The following is a 20,864-nucleotide window of genomic DNA, read 5'->3' on the forward strand; positions in this document are numbered from 1 at the left end:
GAGCCGTAACTCCATTTCTATGCAAATATCTAAACACAATTCCTCCGTATAAACCAAATTTCCTTGTCGCTTTGACATGACCGAATAGAAGTAGAAAAAAAAGAGAAAAAAAGAGAAAAAGAAAAAAAAAAAAAGGTTGATGCTCCCACATACGCAAAGTGCTGCTGAAGATATCGCTGGCAATGCAATCAAACACAGAGGCCCACCTTCCCCAGACCCCAAGCTAACCTTTCCAGGCCCAGGAAAAACCTCACCCTTCCCACCTCCACTCCACCTCGCTACACCGCTTTCTTAAGACGACACACCTCAATCCTCAACCCAAGAACTTCTTCAAGTTCCCCCCAATGATCTCCAAATCCAACAAAAACGTATCATGCCCAAACATGCTCGCCTCCTCGCTAAGCTCATAATGAGTCACGCGCCTATTCCCCGCCAGGGTCAACGCGTCGGCGATCTCCCTCTGCTGCCAGGCGGGGAAGAGGATGTCGCTCGCGACGCCCATGACGAGGGTGGGGATGTTGCGGAGGGGGGCGAGGCCGCGGATTAAGTCGTCCGGGGGTCTCGAGCCCTGCGGTTCGACTGTGGGGTTCGGGGAGGAGTGTTGGTCGGCGTTATGGTTGGTGAGGAATTGTTCTTGTGTTTCCTCGTAGGGCTTGTCGGGGAGGGTGAGGGTGCACTGGAGGTCGGAGGAAGAAGATGGGGAGTAGACACCAGCTCGGAGGAGGCCCTCACGAGCGGCGCGGCGGTTGCGGGTCGCGATTTGGTTCTCGATTCCCAAATCGAAGAGATCCATCGCTTTGCTAACGTACAAGAGACTGTTAGGATCATACGTGAGGCAGAACTTCTCCCCCGCGTAGTCAAGGTAAGTCTCGATGAGGAAATCCGGGCAGAGGGCGGGCGGCTTGCTAGGATCCGCGCGCCTCCGACCGAAGCGCTGTTCCCACTCCGGACCCGATCGATACGTCACGGTGGCGATCTGCCTAGCGAGCTTCATGCCCGCATGGGGTGGCACTTTCCCGTAGTAGAAGCCGCGGTTCCAGTTGGGATCCATCATGAGGACCTGGCGCTGGGTGTGACGCATGGCGATGCTATAGGGGTGGCTCCGGGCGCAACCGCTAATGGTAGCGATGCGGGAGACGCGATCGGGGAAGAGCGCCCCGGCGGCGAGAGACTGCATGCCGCCCATGCTAGAACCGACGCTGGCGTAGAGCTTCTCGATGCCTAGGAAATCGAGAAGGCGGAATTGGGCACGCACCATGTCTTCCATGGTCAAGATGGGAAACCGCGTGGCGTAGTGGTCCCCATCAGCCGGGTCGATGCTACAGGGTCCCGTCGAACCATAGCACCCGCCAATGACGTTGGTGCAGATGACATGGTACTTGTCCGTGTCTAGACTCAAACCGGGACCGATGAACTTTTCCCACCAGCCCGGCTTGGGATTCACTTTCGTCGAGTGCGCGTGCGAAGACGCCGATAAGCCCGTGTGCAGGAGTATGACGTTGGACTTGTCGGCGTTCATCTCGCCCCACGTCTCGTAGGCGATGTCGAATTCGGGCAGCACACCGCCCCAGTCGAGGAGGAGCGGCTGGTCGCAGTGGTACTTGAGGGCCGCGCCGGAGGTGTAGGAGGGTTCGGGCCCGCTGGAGCTGCGGCTTGCTTCGAGGTTGGCGGAACGGGATTCGATTTTGTCTAGGCAGGGGAAGGCCATGGCGGGGTTGGATGCTATGCTGGGGCTTGCGACGCCGCTGCGGACGGCTTGGGTGGTGATGGGGCGGCGGGCAGCAGAGGCCCGGGCAGAGGAAGTTGATATGGGGGCATTGTGAGTGAGATTGTGTTGGGAGGGAATTGAGAGAGGCTGTCGCCGAGATCGGGCGCCGCGCACGGCGGATTGTAGAAGCCTCTGCCCCTTCATGGGAATGGAGTTGGCTGTGTTTGGGAGTGGTTCTTTAAGTGGTCGCGTGTGTAGGGGTTGCTCGTGTAAGTCGAGGAAGATGGAAGCACTCGTTCAAACAAGAAGGGAGCATGAAGAGGCAATTACAATCACAAAACACCAACCCTCGAGGACATGACCTTCGAGAGAAACTTCAAAAACAGCTTAGAAATCACAAGGGAAAGAAATTACACGAGCTGGGGAGGCATTTTACCGTTTCGAGGGCTGCCCCTGCCCATTGACACGGGATGCTTAGAAAAGATGGGGAACCTGGGCGATGATGTGCTTTCACGTGGCGATAAGGATGGTGGGATTTCTCTTATCGGACTGCAGGTTTAAGCGGGTGGGGCGCTTCATTGTGCGCAATGCAGGCTAAGACGCCATTGGCTTGTTTGACAATGGAATGTAGCTGATGACATAATCCGATTGTTCGGGCATGACGTAAGTCGCCAGCGAAGAGTGACGTGGTTGGTGATAATGTCGGAAAGAGCTGTCCAACATGCTTCAGAAATAGCAACCGAACCAGAAGAAGGTCATGACGCTAGCAATCGCGGCCGCCAAATGTGGAATCGTCCCGCTGCCGGTATCCAATGATACTGATGCTCGATGCCATTATCATGAACTGTATGAGGTATTGGGCCATACAAGTAGGAACCAAAATGCCGTCAGGTACGGTTATTCGCATTCCTATGAGGGTTCTAATTACTTGTATCGGCAGAGTGGTGCGTTTCTGGTAACGTTCGCATGTGCTACAAAAGTCCCATTTCAATAGGTAACAACATCACACCTCATTCCCGAGCTACTTCAACGTAGTTTGTGATCCTGTCTTATCACCAGCATCAGGCACTACCAATTGGGATGATACAGCGATTGCTCAATAACGTCCCCCGCGCCCTCGTCTCGTAGATTCCGTGCTACACACCCAGTAATTACTTATCTTGCTTGCTCCCAACATCTCCCTCACTCACCTTCAACTGCCCAATCCTTGGAGATCACCAGAGCTCGCATCTCGCCAAGCCCCGATGTTCAAACAAGCATACGACTACATCCTCCACCAAATCGAAGCCATGAGTCTCTCGAGCCCGAAGCAGGACGGACCTTTTGAGCCGTCGCCGATTGATGTTCTCGTCCTCAAGGCTATGATCCAAAAAGCTAGGGTCCTGCCTCCCGAAATCGTCGATAGCATCGTCGAGTTCGCAGAGTACTGGCCATGCTCGCATAGCTACGTCGACTATCGCAATCCCGTTACGGGCCACGAGTCCAAGGCGTTTAGACAGGATGCTAATACCATGCTGGTGCGTCCCTCTCCCGGGGCCCTCCTCTTCGTCCCTCGATCTGACTTGTAATGAAAACTAATTGGAGCCGTCTTCTTTGTTTTATTGTTTTTAGATCCGCACACCACCCGTTGGATTCCGTAACCCGTTAACGGACCGTTATGCGACTGACGGAACTATCCCGGCAGAGGTCATGAGGAAGGAGTGCGAACCTAAGCATTTTGAGCAGAGTCTCGGCGAAGCCATGCCTCTTCTAAGGAACCCCGTTCGGAAGATTGTGTTTACCATCAAGAGCCGCGATCAAGGCTGGGGCGGCGGAGCCAATGGCGCTACGTATCACGGGTCGTACACTTGGTTCGAAGCCGGGCTGGAGCGGTTCGACCCTGAAGGCAAATGTCAGTTGCTGTGACCAGTTGAGCTTTCCGGCAAGAACGCTTATTTTGACTATTCTTTTAGGCATCGACGAGGAAGAGGGAAAAGCATGCAGCCACCGCCCAGTCGACAAGCCGGACCATTTCCTTCCATACTGCAAGCTCAGATCGGTATACCCCGAGCCGGCACTTATGGTCGACGGCCGAATCCACCTCCACCACCCGCTTCTGCCGGACTCCAAGCACCTCATCCAGTGCAACAAGGTCGCGGGTCGATCGCCGATGACGCACACCATTACGTGGAGCTGGCTCGATGACATCGATCCCAAGTCTGACGAGGCCGACGATCTAGTGTTGTTCGGAAGGGGGAAGGAGACGGGCGACGGGGAGTTCGTGAGGAATTTGAAGGTCGGGGATGTCATTACTGTGTGGGCCAAGACGAGGTTTCCGGGGTGGGTGAACAATGTCTACAGCGTCAAGGTTGATGTGTACTGGGCGGTGTAGGTTGGGGATTGTGACATGGCCATGGTCGTTTCCACGGCCATGACTGAGGGGCGAGAGCCGGATAGCGTTGTATTATTGACAGGGCGTTGGGGTGTTTGATGCCATTAGCGTTGATACCGATATTCCTCGCATGGGAGGTTTATTCCAATACATTTTTTTTACACAATGGCGTAGGCAACTCTCGTGTATAAGCATGCTCGCCTGGGATGTTAATATTCAAGCTCGAGGTGATCCTCATGATCGTCATCCCCCTATTTCTGAATTACAATGGGATCTAATGCCAGTTCAGGACTTCTCACGTGAACGTCAATAATTCCACTTCGCAGTTTCCCAAGTCATACAAATATTATGTTGAGCTGACGTCGATGGAGCAAGGGTCGCTCGGGGTACGCGACCATTGTCAAAAGATCAATTCAATCAATCAATCTGAATCGCGTGGTGGCGCAATGCTTCAGGTGCACAAGTGCACGAGTGACTGGAATGCAGAGAAACCGCACATATCGGACTCAAACTAACTCCCTCGACCTAGGCACCAACATCCCCTTTTTGGAGTAAATATCAACAAGCCAGTATTGACTTGGTTTCTAGTCTCTTTTTCGACATTTCCCAGCTACAGAACATTGACTTTCACTGTTTCAAAGAGGAACGAACTCTCAGCGCCCCTTGATATAATACTCCATTACTTCGCGTACAAAGATGTCAGTCTTATGGTATGCATATCCGCCTCTCCATCCCGAGATCCTCACAAACTATTCTGCCAAGCTCCTAACACAGATCGATTTAAAACAAAAATAGTCAACAAGGCTGCGCCGAGTGGTCGGCAAACCGCGTCTTCCTCTGCGGCCACCCGCAACAACTGCTCGACACCGAATGCTTCAAGACGTTCTGCGCCGTCGCAGAGGCATCTCATGATAAAAGGTGCGGCGGCCAACCACGGAAAGCCGTCCTCGGCTCGAAGAAGCTGAATGAGCCTTGCGGCGAGTGCAAGGAGGAGAAGAAGTGGAAATTGTGCAACGGTGTGTGGGCGCAGTTGTAGCGCCTGCAGGAACTAGAAATGGAACTGGACAAACCCGCATGGACTGAGATCAATTGATTGATCAATTGTTCCCAGCGACCAGCGACCAGCTCCAAGCCAGACCTGATCGAGAGCCAGCAGCCTGGCGTTTCATGCACCACGCGCCTTAATAAGCCTCACCTGATACAGGCACCTGCAGCACGAGTTACACCGTTGGCGCCTGGAGCGAGGCGCTATTTACACCACTCTACACTATTACAACCGTCGACAGAACCAGCATCATCAATTGAGACGGCCGTGATTCTGGCCTCGACTATCCATGATGTGGATCGATGACGGCCGTTTGCGTCACCAACCCATTCCAGAATCACAGCCGACTATTATTTCAACTTTTTTCCTTTTGTCTTCTTTATCTCCCTAGACTGGGCTGCGGGAAAGAAGGAAAGAGCGTCTGGCCATCCTTCTCCCTGCATAAATAGCAGAGGATGTCGTCGAGGTTTGCCCGTGGAATTGGAATTCTAAGCTCACCCAGCCAAAGCAGAGCGAACCCAAATCCTTTCCGAGTTTTCAATCATTGTTCATCTTTCCAAAGGCTTTCACACCGAGTACGCCCCAACATCGCGACGATGACGACCTTTACGCATAAGCAGCTCGATATACCCGTAACCCTTCCCGAGGGCCTTACAGAGACTGAGATCTCGACCTTTAAACCATTCAATGTAAATCTCCCACTTCAAATTAAGAAATTTAATTAGTCTCTGAACGAATCACAATCCCAACGTTACCTGACCAGTAACCAAGACTTACACTTAGTGCATGTATGAAATCTAACTGCTAACTTCACTCCAGAACTGGCTCACGACGCTCACCAACTCCCTCAAGCTCCAAAGCACAAACCCCAACCACCCCTTCCACGCAGACCCCTACACCCTGCACTCCATCACCATCCAAGCCGTCGACCGCTTCGCCAAAAACCGCCTCGGCTTCGTCAAACTCGCCGCCACCCTCGCCAACGCTGCCGGCGAAAAGCTGCCTAGCGCCGTGTTCCTCCGCGGACCCAGCGTCGCCATGCTCGTCCTCCTCGTGCCCGATGACGCGCCACCCGAGTCCGATGAGCGGTATGCTGTGCTGACGGTTCAGCCGCGCGCAGCGGCCGGATCCTTGGCTATGGTGGAGCTACCCGCGGGAATGGTCGATGACGGATCTTTCTCTGGCGCCGCGGCGAAGGAGATCCAGGAGGAGCTTGGTATCGAGATCCCAGAGTCTGAGCTCACCTGTCTCAGCGATCTTGCGAAACCTGCGGACTCCGGAGAGGAGGCGTTGCCTTTGGCGATGTTTCCTTCGCCGGGGGCTTGCGACGAGCATATCACCATCTTTATGCATGAGAAGCGTGTTGCGCGGCATCAGTTGAAGGAGTGGAGCGGCAAGTTGACGGGTTTGAGGGATGAGGGGGAGAAGATTACGTTGAAGCTCGTGCCGATGAGGGATCTTTGGCGGGAGGCTTCGAGGGATGCTAAGGCTCTTTGTGCTGTGGCCTTGTGGGAGGGTCTGCGGAGGGAGGGTAAGCTGTGAAGACTCTAGTGTTTACGAAATGATGAGATCTTATGAGAGGCCGCGACGGCCGCGTAGACGGAGGCATATTCTCTCTTAGTCCCATAAATGTGTCTAGGCAATACATACATTTTAAACAATTGTTTCTAAAAGTGCATTTTCTAAAGTCTAAACTTCTTGGCCAACTCGACCCCCTCAGCGAGAGTGCCCACCCGCGCATCAATGGCACAGCCCTCGGCCTCGAGACGCTTACATTCCTCCCAGAGCTTCGACAGAGGCACCACGAAGACCTCGATGAACTCGTCCTCCTCGAGCGCCGGTTTGGGGTTCTGGTTCTCGGGGAGGGACATGTCGACGGTGAGGTGGACCATGCGTAGATTCGTGTTACAGAAACCGGGGTCTACATGGGGAGGCAAACCGAATGAAAAGGAACACGTTATGAGCTACAGTTTCTGGGGAGGTTTAAAAAGGGGGGGGGAATGGACTTGCCGTTGAACATGATGGGAGAGGTGGCGATGGGAACGCCGACGTATCCCGTTTCTTCTTTTAGTTCCCTGATGGCGCATTCTTCGGCGGTTTCGGATGGGTCGATGAGGCCGGCGGGGACTTCGATGGTGACTTTTTCAACGGGGGGACGGAACTGTTTCTGGAGGATAATCTCGGGGCCTATGGAGAAGGACGCGGGACGCACAAAATGAGTAACAAGAATGGGAAAGAAATATGGAAGAGTTGTTACTCTTCTGCTAACCTGTAGGCTTCTCTAGGATCGCGACGATGCCAACGCCATCAATATCGCTGCCTTGAGGACGCGTCGTGCGCTCGGCTGATTCCCACGTCCGGGGCTGGCCATGGGCGTCTTGATACTTGATCCTAAAGGTATCCAAGGAGGCAATTGAGCTTCTTGTCTCGCTGATGAGTCGGTTCGGAGCCCAATGCTACGTACCTGACCAACTTTGTCCATACGGCGTCCTTCTCGGGCTGCGGCGCGGGGTATGGTCAATTCAGCTTCAATTGCGGTCTTCGTTATTGGTCTTTTAGATCGAGAAACTTACGAGGGGCTCGCGCTCCGTGACTTTGGAATTTGAGAGGGACATTTTTTTTTTCTTTTCTGGCTTGGAATAAAATACCTCCGGTGTTGTTGAAAATGAGAGAAGCCAGATAAGGAAACGTGAAGCTTGAAGTTCAGTCATTGATGGTGGGGTAAAAAGTGCCCCGCGCCGAAAGTGGAAAACGCGCTGCTGCCGCTGAAGCGATTTGGGCAGTTGGATCCGATGTTGGATTCGGACGTCCCGGCGAGGAAGAGTCGCGAGACAGTGGAAATGGGGAGGGTCTTCAATTGCTCCAATTTAAATCTAGGCTTACTTTGAGGGCATGCCTCAATTGATCTTGCCAAGGTTCATTCTAAGCCAAACTCACCAGTGTCATTGATAAGCTGTACACAGATCATCACAAGCCTTGGCCAAGGGTGAGAGAATAGAAACATTCAAGTCGACAGACCCAAGTCCGCAGACTCGAGACTTAAACTTCATAAATTCATGACCAGGCATCAACTAGGTAGGTAATCCACAAAGCTCTCGTCTCCCAAAAACGAGGCATCTTCCAACGCCGTGCCATAATGTAAAAGAGCTATATATGCCTTGGAACAAAGAAAGGATGAAAACACTCCGAAAACCTGCAAACGACCCCCTTGACGCCCCGTATTGCCCCCACAAAAAACCGTAGAAGAATTTTTCATTTGTTTGTCTTTTTGGATTTCCCTCCGAGCCATCTGTCAAGCCCTAATGCGCCTAGCTGTGTCGTGCTGCTGCCTGTGCAAACTGCTCCGCCTGTATCCTCTCCAGTTCTTCCAGCGACAACCCGCTCTGTGCGAGTTTATCACCCCTCTTCTCACGGCCCTATGAATCCAAGTTAGCATATGATAATCGACAATGGCAAAAGATCCGAAAAATCCCAGTAAAAGAAGGAGGGGGGGAAGCATACCTTTTGGACTTCCTTGTGCTCAGCCGCCGCCTCGACGACGGCGGGCACATAATCGGAGAAGCCAAGTTGCTCGAGTGCTTTGGTGATGTGGTCGCAGGCAATCGTCTTCTTGGCCTCCTTTTCGGAGATCTCGTTGGCTTCGGAGGAGATGAGGGTGATGAATTCGACACAGCATTCTATGAGGAGATCGCGAGCTTCCTTGGAGAAGCTGCAGCCGCTGGAAGGTGGGAGAATTTCTGTGACGATTTTTTGGACGGTAGCTAGATAGATTTAGCGGATGGAAGTCGTTATAGGGAGAGGCAAGGTGCTTGACTTACCCTTGGGAAGGCTGAGCTCGTCGTTTGCTAGGAGATTTAAAGTTAGTATTTAGTATTGAGTACCTTCTTAGACGCCTATGCAGTAGCAAGTGTGTGAATGAGGACGGTAGGGAGTCACCCGACGCCACCTTTCGCGTTTGGATCAGGTCAGGCTGAATGATGGATTGGAAAAGAGCTCCATCTTGCACTTTGAAAGCACAAAACCATCCCCGACCAGTGCAGCCAATTTGAACATGGCTATAGAGGACAAGGCAGAGACAGAGCTGTGCTGCAGCGCAGGAAAGGGAGCAATGCAGGGTGTAAGTGTAAGTGGAAGTGGAGCCAAGATCATTAAATAATGAGCCGCACTAGCTAGCCCTGGAACGTAGCGCAACTGCGCAAGTGCCACGGCCACTGCCACTGCCACTGCCACTTCCACTGGCGGCCCAACGGCATGGCCTGAGTTCAAGAAGGCCCAACCCTCAATAGCCACGCGTAGACTAATGACGACAACAACAGATAAGAGAAACATTAAACATCAAACATCATACATACCGGTAAACTCGTGATCAGACATCATAAAGGATTCCAGCAACGGTCTCTGGTCGTCGTAGTGGTTGTCGGTAGCTTCCCAGAGGACAACACTATTGGGTAGCGTCGACTGCGGGGCCTGTAGTGTCCTCGGGCGACGCGAAATAGCAAGGATCCGTGGGTGTGGGTGAAGAAAGGGACCTTCGGGTCAGAGGCACTGGGAGGAGTAAAAAAAGAAAAATAATATGCACTCCTTTGGAAAAAAACGGTCCCCGAATTCCCAACAAGCTCCCTCGACAAGAATAAAAAAAACCTCCTTTTGTTTTTCCTTTTCTTTTCTTCTTCTTTTCGCTTTGTTAGTGAAGAACGCAATGATTCGATATTATGTCGGCCAGGACGCGTCCGGTTGCTCTGATGAGATGTCGGAAAAGGTTATTGATGTAATACAGGAAACGAGATTCGAGGGGAGCTATCAGACTCGCGAAAATGTGTGTGAGGGGCCCCGAGCTTTTAAAGTTGGAGACGCCTTCAGATCAATTTGGGCAACCCCCCGGCTACAATGTACAAACTACAAAGGGGCTCCAAGACCTTGGGACTCATTGGGAGAGATTTTGGAACGGCTGCCTGGTCTGTGTGACCTGTTTGCCTGTTTTCAGGTGGCGTCAAGTGGCTAAGATGAAAATGTTGGTGGGAAGAGAGCCTCAGAGGTGATCGCGCACGGGCCACAAGGGTCTCCAGTCCAATAAAAGAGATTTCGTCGCAGCTTTTTTTCTTGGAGGCCAATTTTTTCTTCTTCCTTCGCCTCCATAGCAGAGCCTCAAAGCTTTCCCTTCAACGGTGTGCTCGAAAGAGAACCCAATTCTTTGCTCGCGCGGCTTCCGTCCGTGTATCATTTAAAAGGATGGCTCGTTTATTTGTTTGCTACTCGTAGCATTCCCGCTAACCGGCTGCTATCCTTGCAAGCTCCTGGGAGCCTCATTCAGGTAGGCAGGCAATCCTTCCAGATTCCCTTACTCTATACTCGACGCACTACATGATGAGATATGTTGTCGCCCCAGGCTTACGAGGCTGCGGCCTCTGTGGTGATCGACTTGTCAAGCCAAACAGACGTTTCTGATGGTGCTCTCGAACCCTGTCATTGTAACCGGATACGCTACGAGGATAAAGCTAACTCGTTTCAAGTTCCCAGAACGAAGCCTTTGACGGCGGCCTGTTCCTGTAAGCGTCTCCCGGTCTTTCTACGTCTCACAGCCGGAAACCACATGATGTCGAAGAATTCTTCAATGTGCTATCAAATACCGATTATTTGATGACGGATTCATGAAGCCTGATCAACCTCTTCCGGCTGCCACGAGTTTTCAATGGACCATCCAAAAGAAATCTTCGATACTAATTCTGGTCTCAAATAGTGGTGTCATGATGATCCTGCTCAAGACCCGGTGGGCTCCATGGAAGACTCGACGCTGATCATGGAAACTCTTTCATCTTCAAGTAAGGTAGGGCAAAAACTGGCTCTCTTTCTGTCTATTGATATATTTGGTTCATGATGCAACCCGATTTCCATGCTAATACTGAAATCCACGTGTGGATTAAAAAATCGAGCTTTTCATCTTTCGTCTGACTTGACCCCCTATTCTTCGTCTTACTCTTGTCTTTCCAAACTATGTCATAAAGACCAAAACTAACTCGTGCAAAGTCTGTAATAGATATTTATTCGTCTCTGTAGGGAGCCAGCTCTGGCCCCGTCACCCTATTCTTGTTGTTAGCAGGCGTGCGTGATCCGCGCATCTAAGCATCTGGGACTGTCGGTGGGACGACGCACTTTAAGAACTTTCCGGTAAAATCCCGCCGCGGGTTGACCACAAAGCGGGCTATCGTATGCCCAGGCACCTCTGGTTTCAACAAGTCGCCCTTCTCGAAGGCATCCTTAAAGCCTTGCAAGTCTCTGGGCTTCATCGCATCGCCGGCCTCGCGGATTAAACGCTGCATGTCGGTATCGACTCTCCCGGGGCTGAAGCTGACGCTCGTAATATCGGGCTCCTCCACCGCAAGGTGTCCAGTCAAGGAATGGAGGGCGGCCTTGGAGCTTCCATACGCACCCCATGCCGTGTAGCAGGATACCGCTGCTCCCGAGGATACCCATGCCACACAACCCTTGGACTTGCGCAGTTCAGGAATTGCTTCTTTGAGCTGTGAACCGGCTGTTAGTGTCTTCCAAGCGGAAGCGGGACTTGGAGAGGACATACTAGCCCTAGTGCGCTGAAGAAGTTGATGTCGTAGAGCTTCTTCCATTCCTCCAGGCTAGCGTCCTCGACTCGGGCAATAGGAGCTAGGACTCCGTGGTTCACCACCAAGCCGTCGAGCTGGCCGAATGCGTCGACGGCGAGCGAGGTCAGTTTCCTACCAATCTACGCTACTTGTTAGTGTTGTCGGTCGTGGTAGACGCTACGACGGAGCGGACGGGAGCAATCTCTCAGGAGTGTCGTTTCTTCTTGCCTCTGGGTCTGTAATGTCACCGGCTACAAATTCAACACGACCCGGGTAATCTGCCTTGAGCGATTCCAAGGGGTCCCGGGATCGTGCTGTAACCACTACGCGGTGGGATGAGTTTAATAGCCATTTAGCGACTGCTAGTCCGATGCCTCGACTGGCGCCCGTAATAATAATTACTTTTGAAGGCATTTTGAGCCGAAGTAACTTTGTGTTCCTTGCGATATGTGAGGTTGACATGTGCTGCGGGTTGCGTTGTAGTGGGGTTAATTGCAATTATGAGGAGACTTTGATGTCCAGAGATTGCACGTGATCCGCTGACGAGAGATTATCTCATGGACGACACTTTCTTCTACTCCAAGCATTTCTAAGTTAAGTCAACACCTCAGTTTGAAAGTTTACTGTTTCTCGGAGTTATTACTATTATCATTCTGGTTGTATTTTCTTCTGGTTTTACTATTTATTTACTTCCCTGTGTACGCACCGGACATTATTTATCTCTGGATTTTTTTTTTCCGGACTTATTATTTCAGTCGAAGAGAGTGACTCCATGTTGTTCCCTCAAAGTGAAAGTGTGAAGTAATGGAGAAGGAGCGATCATGGCGTGGGAGCTCTTTCCTCGGTCGAAGTTTCGAAACATCAATGATGCATTCCAGAGTTTATCTTTAGCCTTCTTCCTCCAGGTTCTTCATGCTCCCCTCCCTTCCACACACCCTATCCTCATTCCTCATACTTCCATCAATATTTGCCATCCTGGCCGTCCTCTCAATCAGAATACACGCATCCACCACAAGACTCAGCATACGGCATGGCCGTGGACGTTTCTCCCCGACTCCTTGCGGAGTTGCCGCCTGCTAAACTCTCAATAGATGAAATCTGGATTCATCACCCAGGTTACCCCGAGTACTCAAACAATCTGCTGTCCTTTCCCCGGGTCGAAAAAGTAAGGGATTCGGACGCATTGGGTGTGCGCCATTGGGTGATCCTGCTCGCGTGTCAGATAGTGGCCGGAAACTCCTTTGATGCTGGTTACTTGACATTGGACAGAGATGGCCGGCACCGTGTGACCACAAGCCCGGACGGTTTGTTGACGGAGAGCAAGTATTATTTTAGAATCCCCGATCTTGGTACGTAAAGTAGCCGGTCAATAAGTTCGCGCATTTTTTGCTAATTTTTTGTTATTAGACGAATACCCCATCGTCCCAAGCTTCCAAGATTGGCAATTTCCGCATCACCGTATCCCGGACTCATGGACAGACACCTTGGGATCGGATGATCGCACGACCAGTCGCTGTGGCATAACCAATGTTTCTTACGCCATTAAGAGGGCGCATCTCATTCCAAAAGAGGAAGAAGATTGGTTTGCCAACAATGGCATGGTGCGATATGGAGCCGAAAAGAACATTGACGATGAGGCAAACATCCTCCCGCTGAGAAAAGATCTGCACAAATGTTTTGACGATAAGTGGTTTGCTTTTGTCCCTGATATCGTCGAAACCGGCAGCGAGGAGGCGGCCTCTCCATACGTGTCGTGTATTCTTTCTATGCCGGCAGCTCAACTGTGGCCTACCTACCATAACATTATTGTACGGCATCTCCACCCACGCTCCCGCCCTCACCTTTTCGCTCGTTTTGCCTGGGCTGTACTGTTGAAGGTCAAACCGTTCGTCACCTCCGGCCCTGCGCGAAAAGTTATTCGTCTTTCCTTCAACGATAAAGGCGAGGCGGAGTACAACATCGAGAGGCTCACTACGACGGAACTTCGACGTCTTTACGGCGGTGGCGGGCGGCGTTCTGTCTCCGCGCGAGGGAAGAAGAGAAAGCGTGGCACAGATGATACAACACAAGATGAGAGTGCCTTTCCGTCATCCGATGATGATAACGATATTGATCTCGACGAGGATGGCCCCTGGAGTGAGACAGAGAGTGGGGACGGTAAAGATATCATTTCTGATATCAAACTGGAGCCAAAGGGAAAAGTCGGGGTAGAGAACAGATTTTCCGACGACATGCTACGTATGATCAGTACTTAGGTACTGTAAAGGCAGGAGTTGACGGATTTCCGCGCTGAGATGATCGAGCTTCTGCATCAAGACCTATGCTGCATTAGACGTTCCTAGATTAAAATACGAATTCCTACCAAAGCTGACTTTCGAAAAGAAATTCGGGATGAAGAAATCCCAGTATGGCCCATGCGATCCGCGTTTGAACCCCGTTTGTGCAACATTACCCTAGGCAACAGTCTTCGAGTGCTCATTGGGCAGCCGCTCTCTCGACTTCCCAGCCACAATAAACGACTTGGGCAGGAAAGGGATACCTCCTTTTGATGCTTCCCTCCTTTTCTTCTTCTTCCACCCCCGTTTTTTTTCTTCACAGAGCCCGAATGTCACCAACTCCTAGACCGTCTTACCTGGCCTATGTCCTGGCTAAGTTTCTGGAAGGGGGCTACCTGAATCTGTGCGGGAAGCAGAGGGTCTCTTAGCCCCATAAGGCTGGATGGTATAAATCGGAAATGGCTTCTTCGCGCCGGAAGAGAGACATCTACTTCCATGCCGACTTCAACCTTCGGCACCTTCTCAAATTAGCGGAACGGCTCCGAGGTCGAGGGTGCACCTGTAACGAGTCTCAATCACCCAAATCAGGAGCGTTCAACTTTGTGATATTTCTTGAGTTCGATGATGGCGTAGAGTGGGGGTTTCGGGCTCCGTCCTCAAGATATGCTGCTGCTCTTCAAGGGGATGCCGCTGGCCGTCTTCTGGCTAGTGAGGCCGCTACCTTGAAATACATCCGGGAGCACACCTCTATTCCTGTACCGGAGGTTTTCCATTACTGGTATTTTATTCAAGCCTTAGGCTACATGTAGTGTCTTGAGCTAACAGCTGACAGCGCCTCCCACGAAAATGATATCGGAATTCCATATATCCTAATGAGCAAGGCCTGTGGCCATCCCCTTGGGACGTTCGACTGGCGAACACATACCCATGAACTCCCCAAGGCGAAAGGGTTTTCGACGCCGGAACGAGTTTTGTCAACAGAGGAGAAAGAAAAGATTCTGCGACAGCTTGGGCGCTACGCTCGCCAGCTATTTAGCCTTCGTTTCCCTTCAATAGGATCACTGTTTGAGGGTGATGAGGGCTATTACATCGGCGAATGTCTTTCCCCGGGACACGTCCTCTCGTCCCGCGAAACGATTGAGAATCTCCCGCGTGGCCCATTCTCTAGTGAAGAGGATTATTACCTCTCTCTCGCCACAGCGCTTCGGCGACATGCCGAAGAACTTCCAATGGGCCACCATGTCCTTCGTGCGCCCATCCCCGTCCCGCAAGAATATCCCACCTACGCCAAATACTACACCGCGACCGATCGCTGGAATGATTTCGCGACCCTTGAAGGGATAGTAGAATCGAGCGTAAATCGATTGCAATATTGCCTCGCGAGCGACGTCCTTCGCGACTCCATTATCCCCCATATGATCCGTCCTACCGACCAGTTGTCCCCCGGCTTCCCCCTCTACCACCACGATATCAGCATCCAGAACCTCTTCGTTGATGAGGACTTGAACATCACTTGTGTCATTGACTGGGCGTTCTCTTCTACTGTTCCGCCGGCCCAGCTGCTCGCCACCCCAGGCCTCCCACATCCCAGGGATTTGGTGTTAGATTTACCCCTGGTAATCGCCTTCCGCTCCGGCTTCGAGGGTGAGAATAAGAAGGGTGTAATCGAGTCCGATGACTGGAAGGTTGGCCAGATGGTATCGCGATTCACGACCCTGGTGAAGCTGGACGCTTTACAAGATTACCACCACTTGGAGGCACTCTGGGCACGCACTCGGGAACTTATAACTCCTGGAGATGAAGGAGACGACACCAATACCCTAGCTGCTACTTTGGCAACGCGAAGCACGACGCGGGAAGCCCACGTGCTAGCCAGCGAACTCGCAGCCGATGACGAGCCTGAAAGCAAGATTCAGAAGGAGGAGAAGGAGTACTTTGATGTAGTTGGGGTCAGGAGACTGGCAATAACGCGCAAGGTAGTTTTGGCATCCAAGATGAACCCGCGATTTGTGGCAGAGGCGCGGCTGTGGAGATGTATTGATGCAGTTTTGGAGTATTACGATGGGCAAGAGGAATCTACATAGAAGGGGCGGGCGGTCTCAACAAGAGCTGGAGCGTTTCGATTTCCGTAACGGCTTGCATTTCATATTTCTTAGATTTTATATCGTAGAGCACTCATCCTCAATGAACCTTTCCAGCTCGACTTTATTACAACACCCAAGCCGGACCTCCACCTTAACACTCTGTGTTTGGTCCTCTTGGTCTCGGCTGACCTCTCCAAGTTTGTATGCTAGCTTCTTCCAGATTACCTCGGGACTTGTCCTTCATAAGATCAAGGCAGTGAAGACTTCATAAAGCTTTGAGGCCCGAGGGTAAACTGAGCATAGTTCGTGCACAGGCCCTAGCATGCTCTGCTAACATTGATCGACTTGCCCAATGCCACATTCAATATCACGAGTCGAACACCCCACACCAAGGCTGAAGGATTCCATGGCGCTTCACAGGCCAATCCTAAATATAATTATATGACGTCAATATCCGTCTGGCAGGCAAGTACCGAGGTGTGAAGGGCACTTGCTGCCTACTAAGTACTTCGGAGGAGTTTCCGGCCTTGTTCCGTCGATGGGGCTTGATGAAATGGGTGCTGCCTACCTGCGCCTACAAAGGCAACTGCTTCGTAGATCTTCGGACGAATTATGCACCCATATAGACATAGAGGAGGCTGGACTTTTAACGACGCGTCACCTGTTATTCTCTGTTCTATGGCGTACGGAGTATACGGAGTGCTAGGGCTTACCTTTGCTTTTCTAGAAAAGCCGGGGCCTGGAGGCAAGTCTCTTGCCAAAGTTCGGCGTCCGGCATCCGAACGAATCTCGTAACTAACAACGAACGCTTGGATCAATCATTGATCTTTTTCCAACCAGCGAAGTAAACTAGTGTTCTGGGAAGGTCAATCGAGAAGGGAGGAAAAAAAAGAAAATTTTCAAAATCTCGTATGATACCTTTTTTTTCCAGAAGCGATACCTCGGGTGATGGTCAACCTCATCCCCCAGCCCTAGCTTCCACCACGATCGCCAGGTCGAGAAGCGATCGATACTTTTCCTTCAAGCCCTGCCGTGATCGTGATCCCGAAGCCAACTCACCTGGGACAAAATTAGCGCCTGGTGCCTTGCAGAGTGTCTTATTCCCAAGGGCAGCATGACCAAATGTCTCATGCCAGCTATTGGGCACCTTCAACGGGTTAAACGTGTGGGAGAAGGGCATTAATGCAAGGCATTGCCAGCGAATATATTTAATTCCATCACCTGCATGTCTTGAATGCCTCCCTCATGAGCCCTTAGAATGGAGGCCAGAATGCGCAGGTTCGTAGCACTGTCCAGTCGTAGAGTCGGAAGCTGCCCAGGCGTTTGGCGGTGGGAGCGCCCGCAAAGGAGATGAGAACGCACTGACGTAGGTGGTCGCCGAATGGGTCGAACTGGACAATTTGGATGCGCCTGTGATAAAGTGGATGCAGATACATATCGCCTACTTCGTACATAAACTGCATACGCATACATACAGATACATAAACTATGCGTACATTACATGCCAGGCTATGAACAGGAACAAATGTCAAGAAAGTTGAGTTCTGATCAGGAACCACCCGTCCCTGAAACGGCACGCGATGGCGTGGTTGTGACTAAATCATGCAAGGGACGAGGAAAAACCTTGGGTTTGTTGGCACCATTTATTTTTGGGTTTTGACGAAGTCGAGGTGACTGCGACGACTGTGATAAGCACAATGTGCTGACTCTTAACCATGATGTCAGTTCTCGTGGTGCAGATCATTTAAAACGAGGTGTTCCCAAGGGGCAGAATAAGACGGGTTGGAAAGAGCTGCACTAAAGCTCGAAGAGGGAAGCCGCCGCGTACGCTAAAGGACGGCGATGATGTCAAATACGATGGAGTTGATGGGGTCGATATGCAACCTCTTGTGAGATCTACCTCGGTGAGGTGTGTTGATGTCATTTTGTACGAAGTAGTGCCTGCCTCTAGTTCGACTGCCACGCTGGAGGGAGACATAACTCCGCGGCCAGACTTCGGAAGACCGTTGGGTGTCGGAGAGCGGAGAGGTCCTCTGCGACACTGGCCTGACTCTATCAATATCACACTTTTTCTCTCGCCGGAGGAATCGGATCAGTGAACAAACGCCTGGCATCGGTAAACTCCAACCTTGCGAGTAGCACGTGGGGACGTGGAGACGAGACGGCAGCGGGCAGCGGGCGGCGGAGGAAACAAAAATCTGGGTCCGTAGCCCGATGATGTTACCTCGTGGGCCTCGTACCATATTGAAGTCGTTTAAAGTCGGTAAACGCCGATGTGAGCCATGAGAGACTTTCTTTGGTCCCCGTTCGCTAGGCTGGCTGTTCTTCTTTCTCTCGCAGGCCCGTGCATTTTGTGGACTGAGGAAACGAAGAGTGAAGGGGAGAAAAGACACCAACGAAGTTTCGACCTGTCATATTCGATATATCCACCTCTCCCCACACCGTTACCCGTTGCCGTTGTGTCAAGGAAACCAACCCTGCAAGTCCGGCGTCCGCGTCATTCGTATTTTTTAACCTGCGCCTTACGAAATAACTTCGTACGAAGCATCCCGTATCGGAGATCTGAAACTTTCAATCGCCTTGTGGGATCCATCACGGCTCCATATTTTTCGTGGACCCTCTTATGACACGATTCCTTTCGTAGGCGGCAGTCTATCAACGTTGATGTTTCCAGTGGCTGGCTAGGCAGTAGGATATCTCGCTCGAGCAGGCAATAAATCTGAGGCACTGAGTTATGGCTCGCCCTAGGGAAAGCAGCAGCCTACGGTGTGGTACATTAGAAATTGAAGATTGCAAATCGTGTGGCGTTGGTAATCGCACTCTCTACCATTTTCCAATTTATAATCGTCAATGTCACCTAAACTTGGCCTACGCCAAGACTCACGAGAACTTCAATGACGATGACCTTCAACAAGTCACTGGGTACAACCTCAGACTGGGTCCCCCTGCACTCCATCGCGGGGCAAAGTATCCTCTACTTTAGCTACCTTCGTCCTTTACCGCACTTCTGCAAGGGGTCTTGGAAATCAACGACACCATCCCCAAAAGTTATCGTGAGGTCATGAGGGGTGCGTTGGTGCACGCACATTTTCTTCTTTTTCTGTCTCTCCGAGGTCGGGTTTAACGCATTCCGAGCCTATCCCATTGCGAGAAGCCCTTGCAGCGAAGATTTTTGGAAAAACCACCAACGGGGAGAGATGGTTTTTTTTTAGTCTCTTCTGGAGTTGGAGGGAGGTGAGACCCCCCACACTATCGAGGTTGGCGGGAACCAACACTGAGCGGTGAAGAAAATATATGGTAATCACGAAGAAGAAACAGAGAAAAAGGAATGTAATGCAAATGTGGTAGCGGTAATTGGAAGATCGGGCTGGCCTACCAGAACGGAGAGGAAAGAAATCTACAATTACCGGTGTAGGCGATAGAAAAATTAAAAAAAGTTCCTAGCGCGTGGGATATCAGCTGCATTAACAAAGAAAACCCCGAACTGAGGCCTCGAAGCTGCCTTTGTCCTCGGATTGGATACCAAGCAGTATTGTGGCTAACGAATGGAGTCTCCGAAGAGGTCGATCGTGGAGAGGAAGGAAATAAAAAAAAAAATCAGGAAGATCCATCGGCCAGAACATCCAAATGGAGCCCGTGTGGGGTCTTTCCCTTCGGATCATCTGGGAAGAATTGATGTTTCCATGAATGTTGGTTTTCTTTGGTCAATCTTGGAAACCAACTTAAACGTGAAACATCAATGCTGTCATTGAGGCAAACAAAAACCTGCCTAGATTGATGTTTGCCACCGACATCAAAAGGTTTACGAATCTGTATCAGAATCAACCATGTGCGTCATTCTTCGAGTTTCAGTGCATCCAGCGCATCCGGAGTTTGCTCGATATCAATTTTGTTGAAGAGAGGAAGAAAACAAGTTGGATGGATTTAGTAAACTCCGGACGAGCGCCGATTCGGACCCAGAGAATGTCCGGCGGGGATTTTCTCGGACCTGAAGGACAGGGATTTGATCACTTCCGCATCTCGACTTGCTTTGAAAGAGAGAGTAGAAAAAAAATTTGCTTGTTTTTCTCATTTCCCGTTCAAGACATTCAAAACCTTGAAGAGAAAATTTGCAGTCGCCGTTAGCTTCGGGAACCATCAGCCTCTAGCTTCTCATCGCGTCCTTTTTTCACGATGTTCGTTCCTCGGAGATACCAAACCTGCAAGGGACTTCCATGATCGAAGATGACCAATTGCTCGCCATTGGCTAGCCTAGCCTAGTGGCCTAGCATCGGTAGTACCTAATGATTGATGGCCTGGCCAAAATCCTGAAAATCAGTGGGGTCTGGGGACAATATGCCAAGTCCAATATGTTCTTCAACCCTTGTCTTTTTTCCTTCTTTTCGAGGCTGGGAGCAGATCCTACGTCGGCCAAGACACGGCGTCATGTGGACAGCTTCCAAGAGTTGCCAGAGCCGGGGTTTGTCTTTGGCTTCTTTTCTCTTCTTTTTCAGACGAGGTAATAAACTACTCCGTACTTGTGTGGCCTGGGAGAGTCTCCAGTACTTTGTTGTAAGAGGACGGATATCGGCCTTTTTCCTTTTCGAGGTTGCGTTGGAAATATCGCAAATTCCAGCGCTCTTATTTTGTGTGCCTGGATTGCCCCAGCTACTACTTCGTACATATTCTACTTTTAGACGCAGAAGTACGAAGTAAGGGTCCTGCAAGGAGCAGGAGACTTTCCACGACGCCGAATCCTCGAAAACGAAAAAAAAACACCACGTCTAGAGAAATTGGAACACCGA

The 20,864-nt window shown here is 51.1% G+C and overlaps 6 protein-coding genes and 1 pseudogene across 6 annotated transcripts; 3 read left to right on the forward strand and 4 right to left on the reverse strand.

Annotated features, from left to right (window-relative positions):
• Window positions 1–313: 313 nt before the first annotated feature.
• On the reverse strand, window positions 314–1,912 carry SAPIO_CDS10096 (annotated as a pseudogene; the record flags this gene model as incomplete).
• Window positions 1,913–2,952: 1,040 nt separating this feature from the next.
• Window positions 2,953–5,115, forward strand: SAPIO_CDS10097 (uncharacterized protein; the record flags this gene model as incomplete). Its single annotated transcript, XM_016783748.1, has 4 exons — window positions 2,953–3,225; window positions 3,320–3,599; window positions 3,661–4,075; window positions 4,875–5,115. The coding sequence occupies 4 exons, from the start codon at window positions 2,953–2,955 to the stop codon at window positions 5,113–5,115; spliced, it is 1,209 nt and encodes a 402-aa protein (XP_016639190.1).
• Window positions 5,116–5,720: 605 nt separating this feature from the next.
• SAPIO_CDS10098 (NUDIX domain-containing protein) lies at window positions 5,721–6,666 on the forward strand (the record flags this gene model as incomplete). Its single annotated transcript, XM_016783749.1, has 2 exons — window positions 5,721–5,813; window positions 5,944–6,666. The coding sequence occupies 2 exons, from the start codon at window positions 5,721–5,723 to the stop codon at window positions 6,664–6,666; spliced, it is 816 nt and encodes a 271-aa protein (XP_016639191.1).
• A 140-nt stretch (window positions 6,667–6,806) lies between these two features.
• Window positions 6,807–7,739, reverse strand: SAPIO_CDS10099 (uncharacterized protein; the record flags this gene model as incomplete). The annotated part of the gene is made up of 5 exons (XM_016783750.1): window positions 6,807–7,045; window positions 7,093–7,311; window positions 7,394–7,515; window positions 7,589–7,623; window positions 7,698–7,739. The coding sequence occupies 5 exons, from the start codon at window positions 7,737–7,739 to the stop codon at window positions 6,807–6,809; spliced, it is 657 nt and encodes a 218-aa protein (XP_016639192.1).
• Window positions 7,740–8,432: 693 nt separating this feature from the next.
• Window positions 8,433–9,498, reverse strand: SAPIO_CDS10100 (uncharacterized protein; the record flags this gene model as incomplete). The annotated part of the gene is made up of 4 exons (XM_016783752.1): window positions 8,433–8,540; window positions 8,626–8,885; window positions 8,943–8,969; window positions 9,477–9,498. 4 exons carry the CDS (start codon window positions 9,496–9,498, stop codon window positions 8,433–8,435), a joined length of 417 nt encoding a protein of 138 aa, XP_016639193.1.
• A 1,664-nt stretch (window positions 9,499–11,162) lies between these two features.
• SAPIO_CDS10101 (uncharacterized protein) lies at window positions 11,163–12,134 on the reverse strand (the record flags this gene model as incomplete). The annotated part of the gene is made up of 4 exons (XM_016783753.1): window positions 11,163–11,202; window positions 11,275–11,642; window positions 11,699–11,860; window positions 12,081–12,134. The coding sequence occupies 4 exons, from the start codon at window positions 12,132–12,134 to the stop codon at window positions 11,163–11,165; spliced, it is 624 nt and encodes a 207-aa protein (XP_016639194.1).
• A 616-nt stretch (window positions 12,135–12,750) lies between these two features.
• SAPIO_CDS10102 (uncharacterized protein) lies at window positions 12,751–16,080 on the forward strand (the record flags this gene model as incomplete). Its single annotated transcript, XM_016783754.1, has 4 exons — window positions 12,751–13,069; window positions 13,128–13,958; window positions 14,585–14,774; window positions 14,829–16,080. The coding sequence occupies 4 exons, from the start codon at window positions 12,751–12,753 to the stop codon at window positions 16,078–16,080; spliced, it is 2,592 nt and encodes an 863-aa protein (XP_016639195.1).
• Window positions 16,081–20,864: the final 4,784 nt, after the last annotated feature.

Source organism: Scedosporium apiospermum (genome assembly GCF_000732125.1).
Source record: "Scedosporium apiospermum strain IHEM 14462 chromosome Unknown SEQ_SAPIO_0154, whole genome shotgun sequence".
Lineage (NCBI taxonomy): Eukaryota > Fungi > Ascomycota > Sordariomycetes > Microascales > Microascaceae > Scedosporium > Scedosporium apiospermum.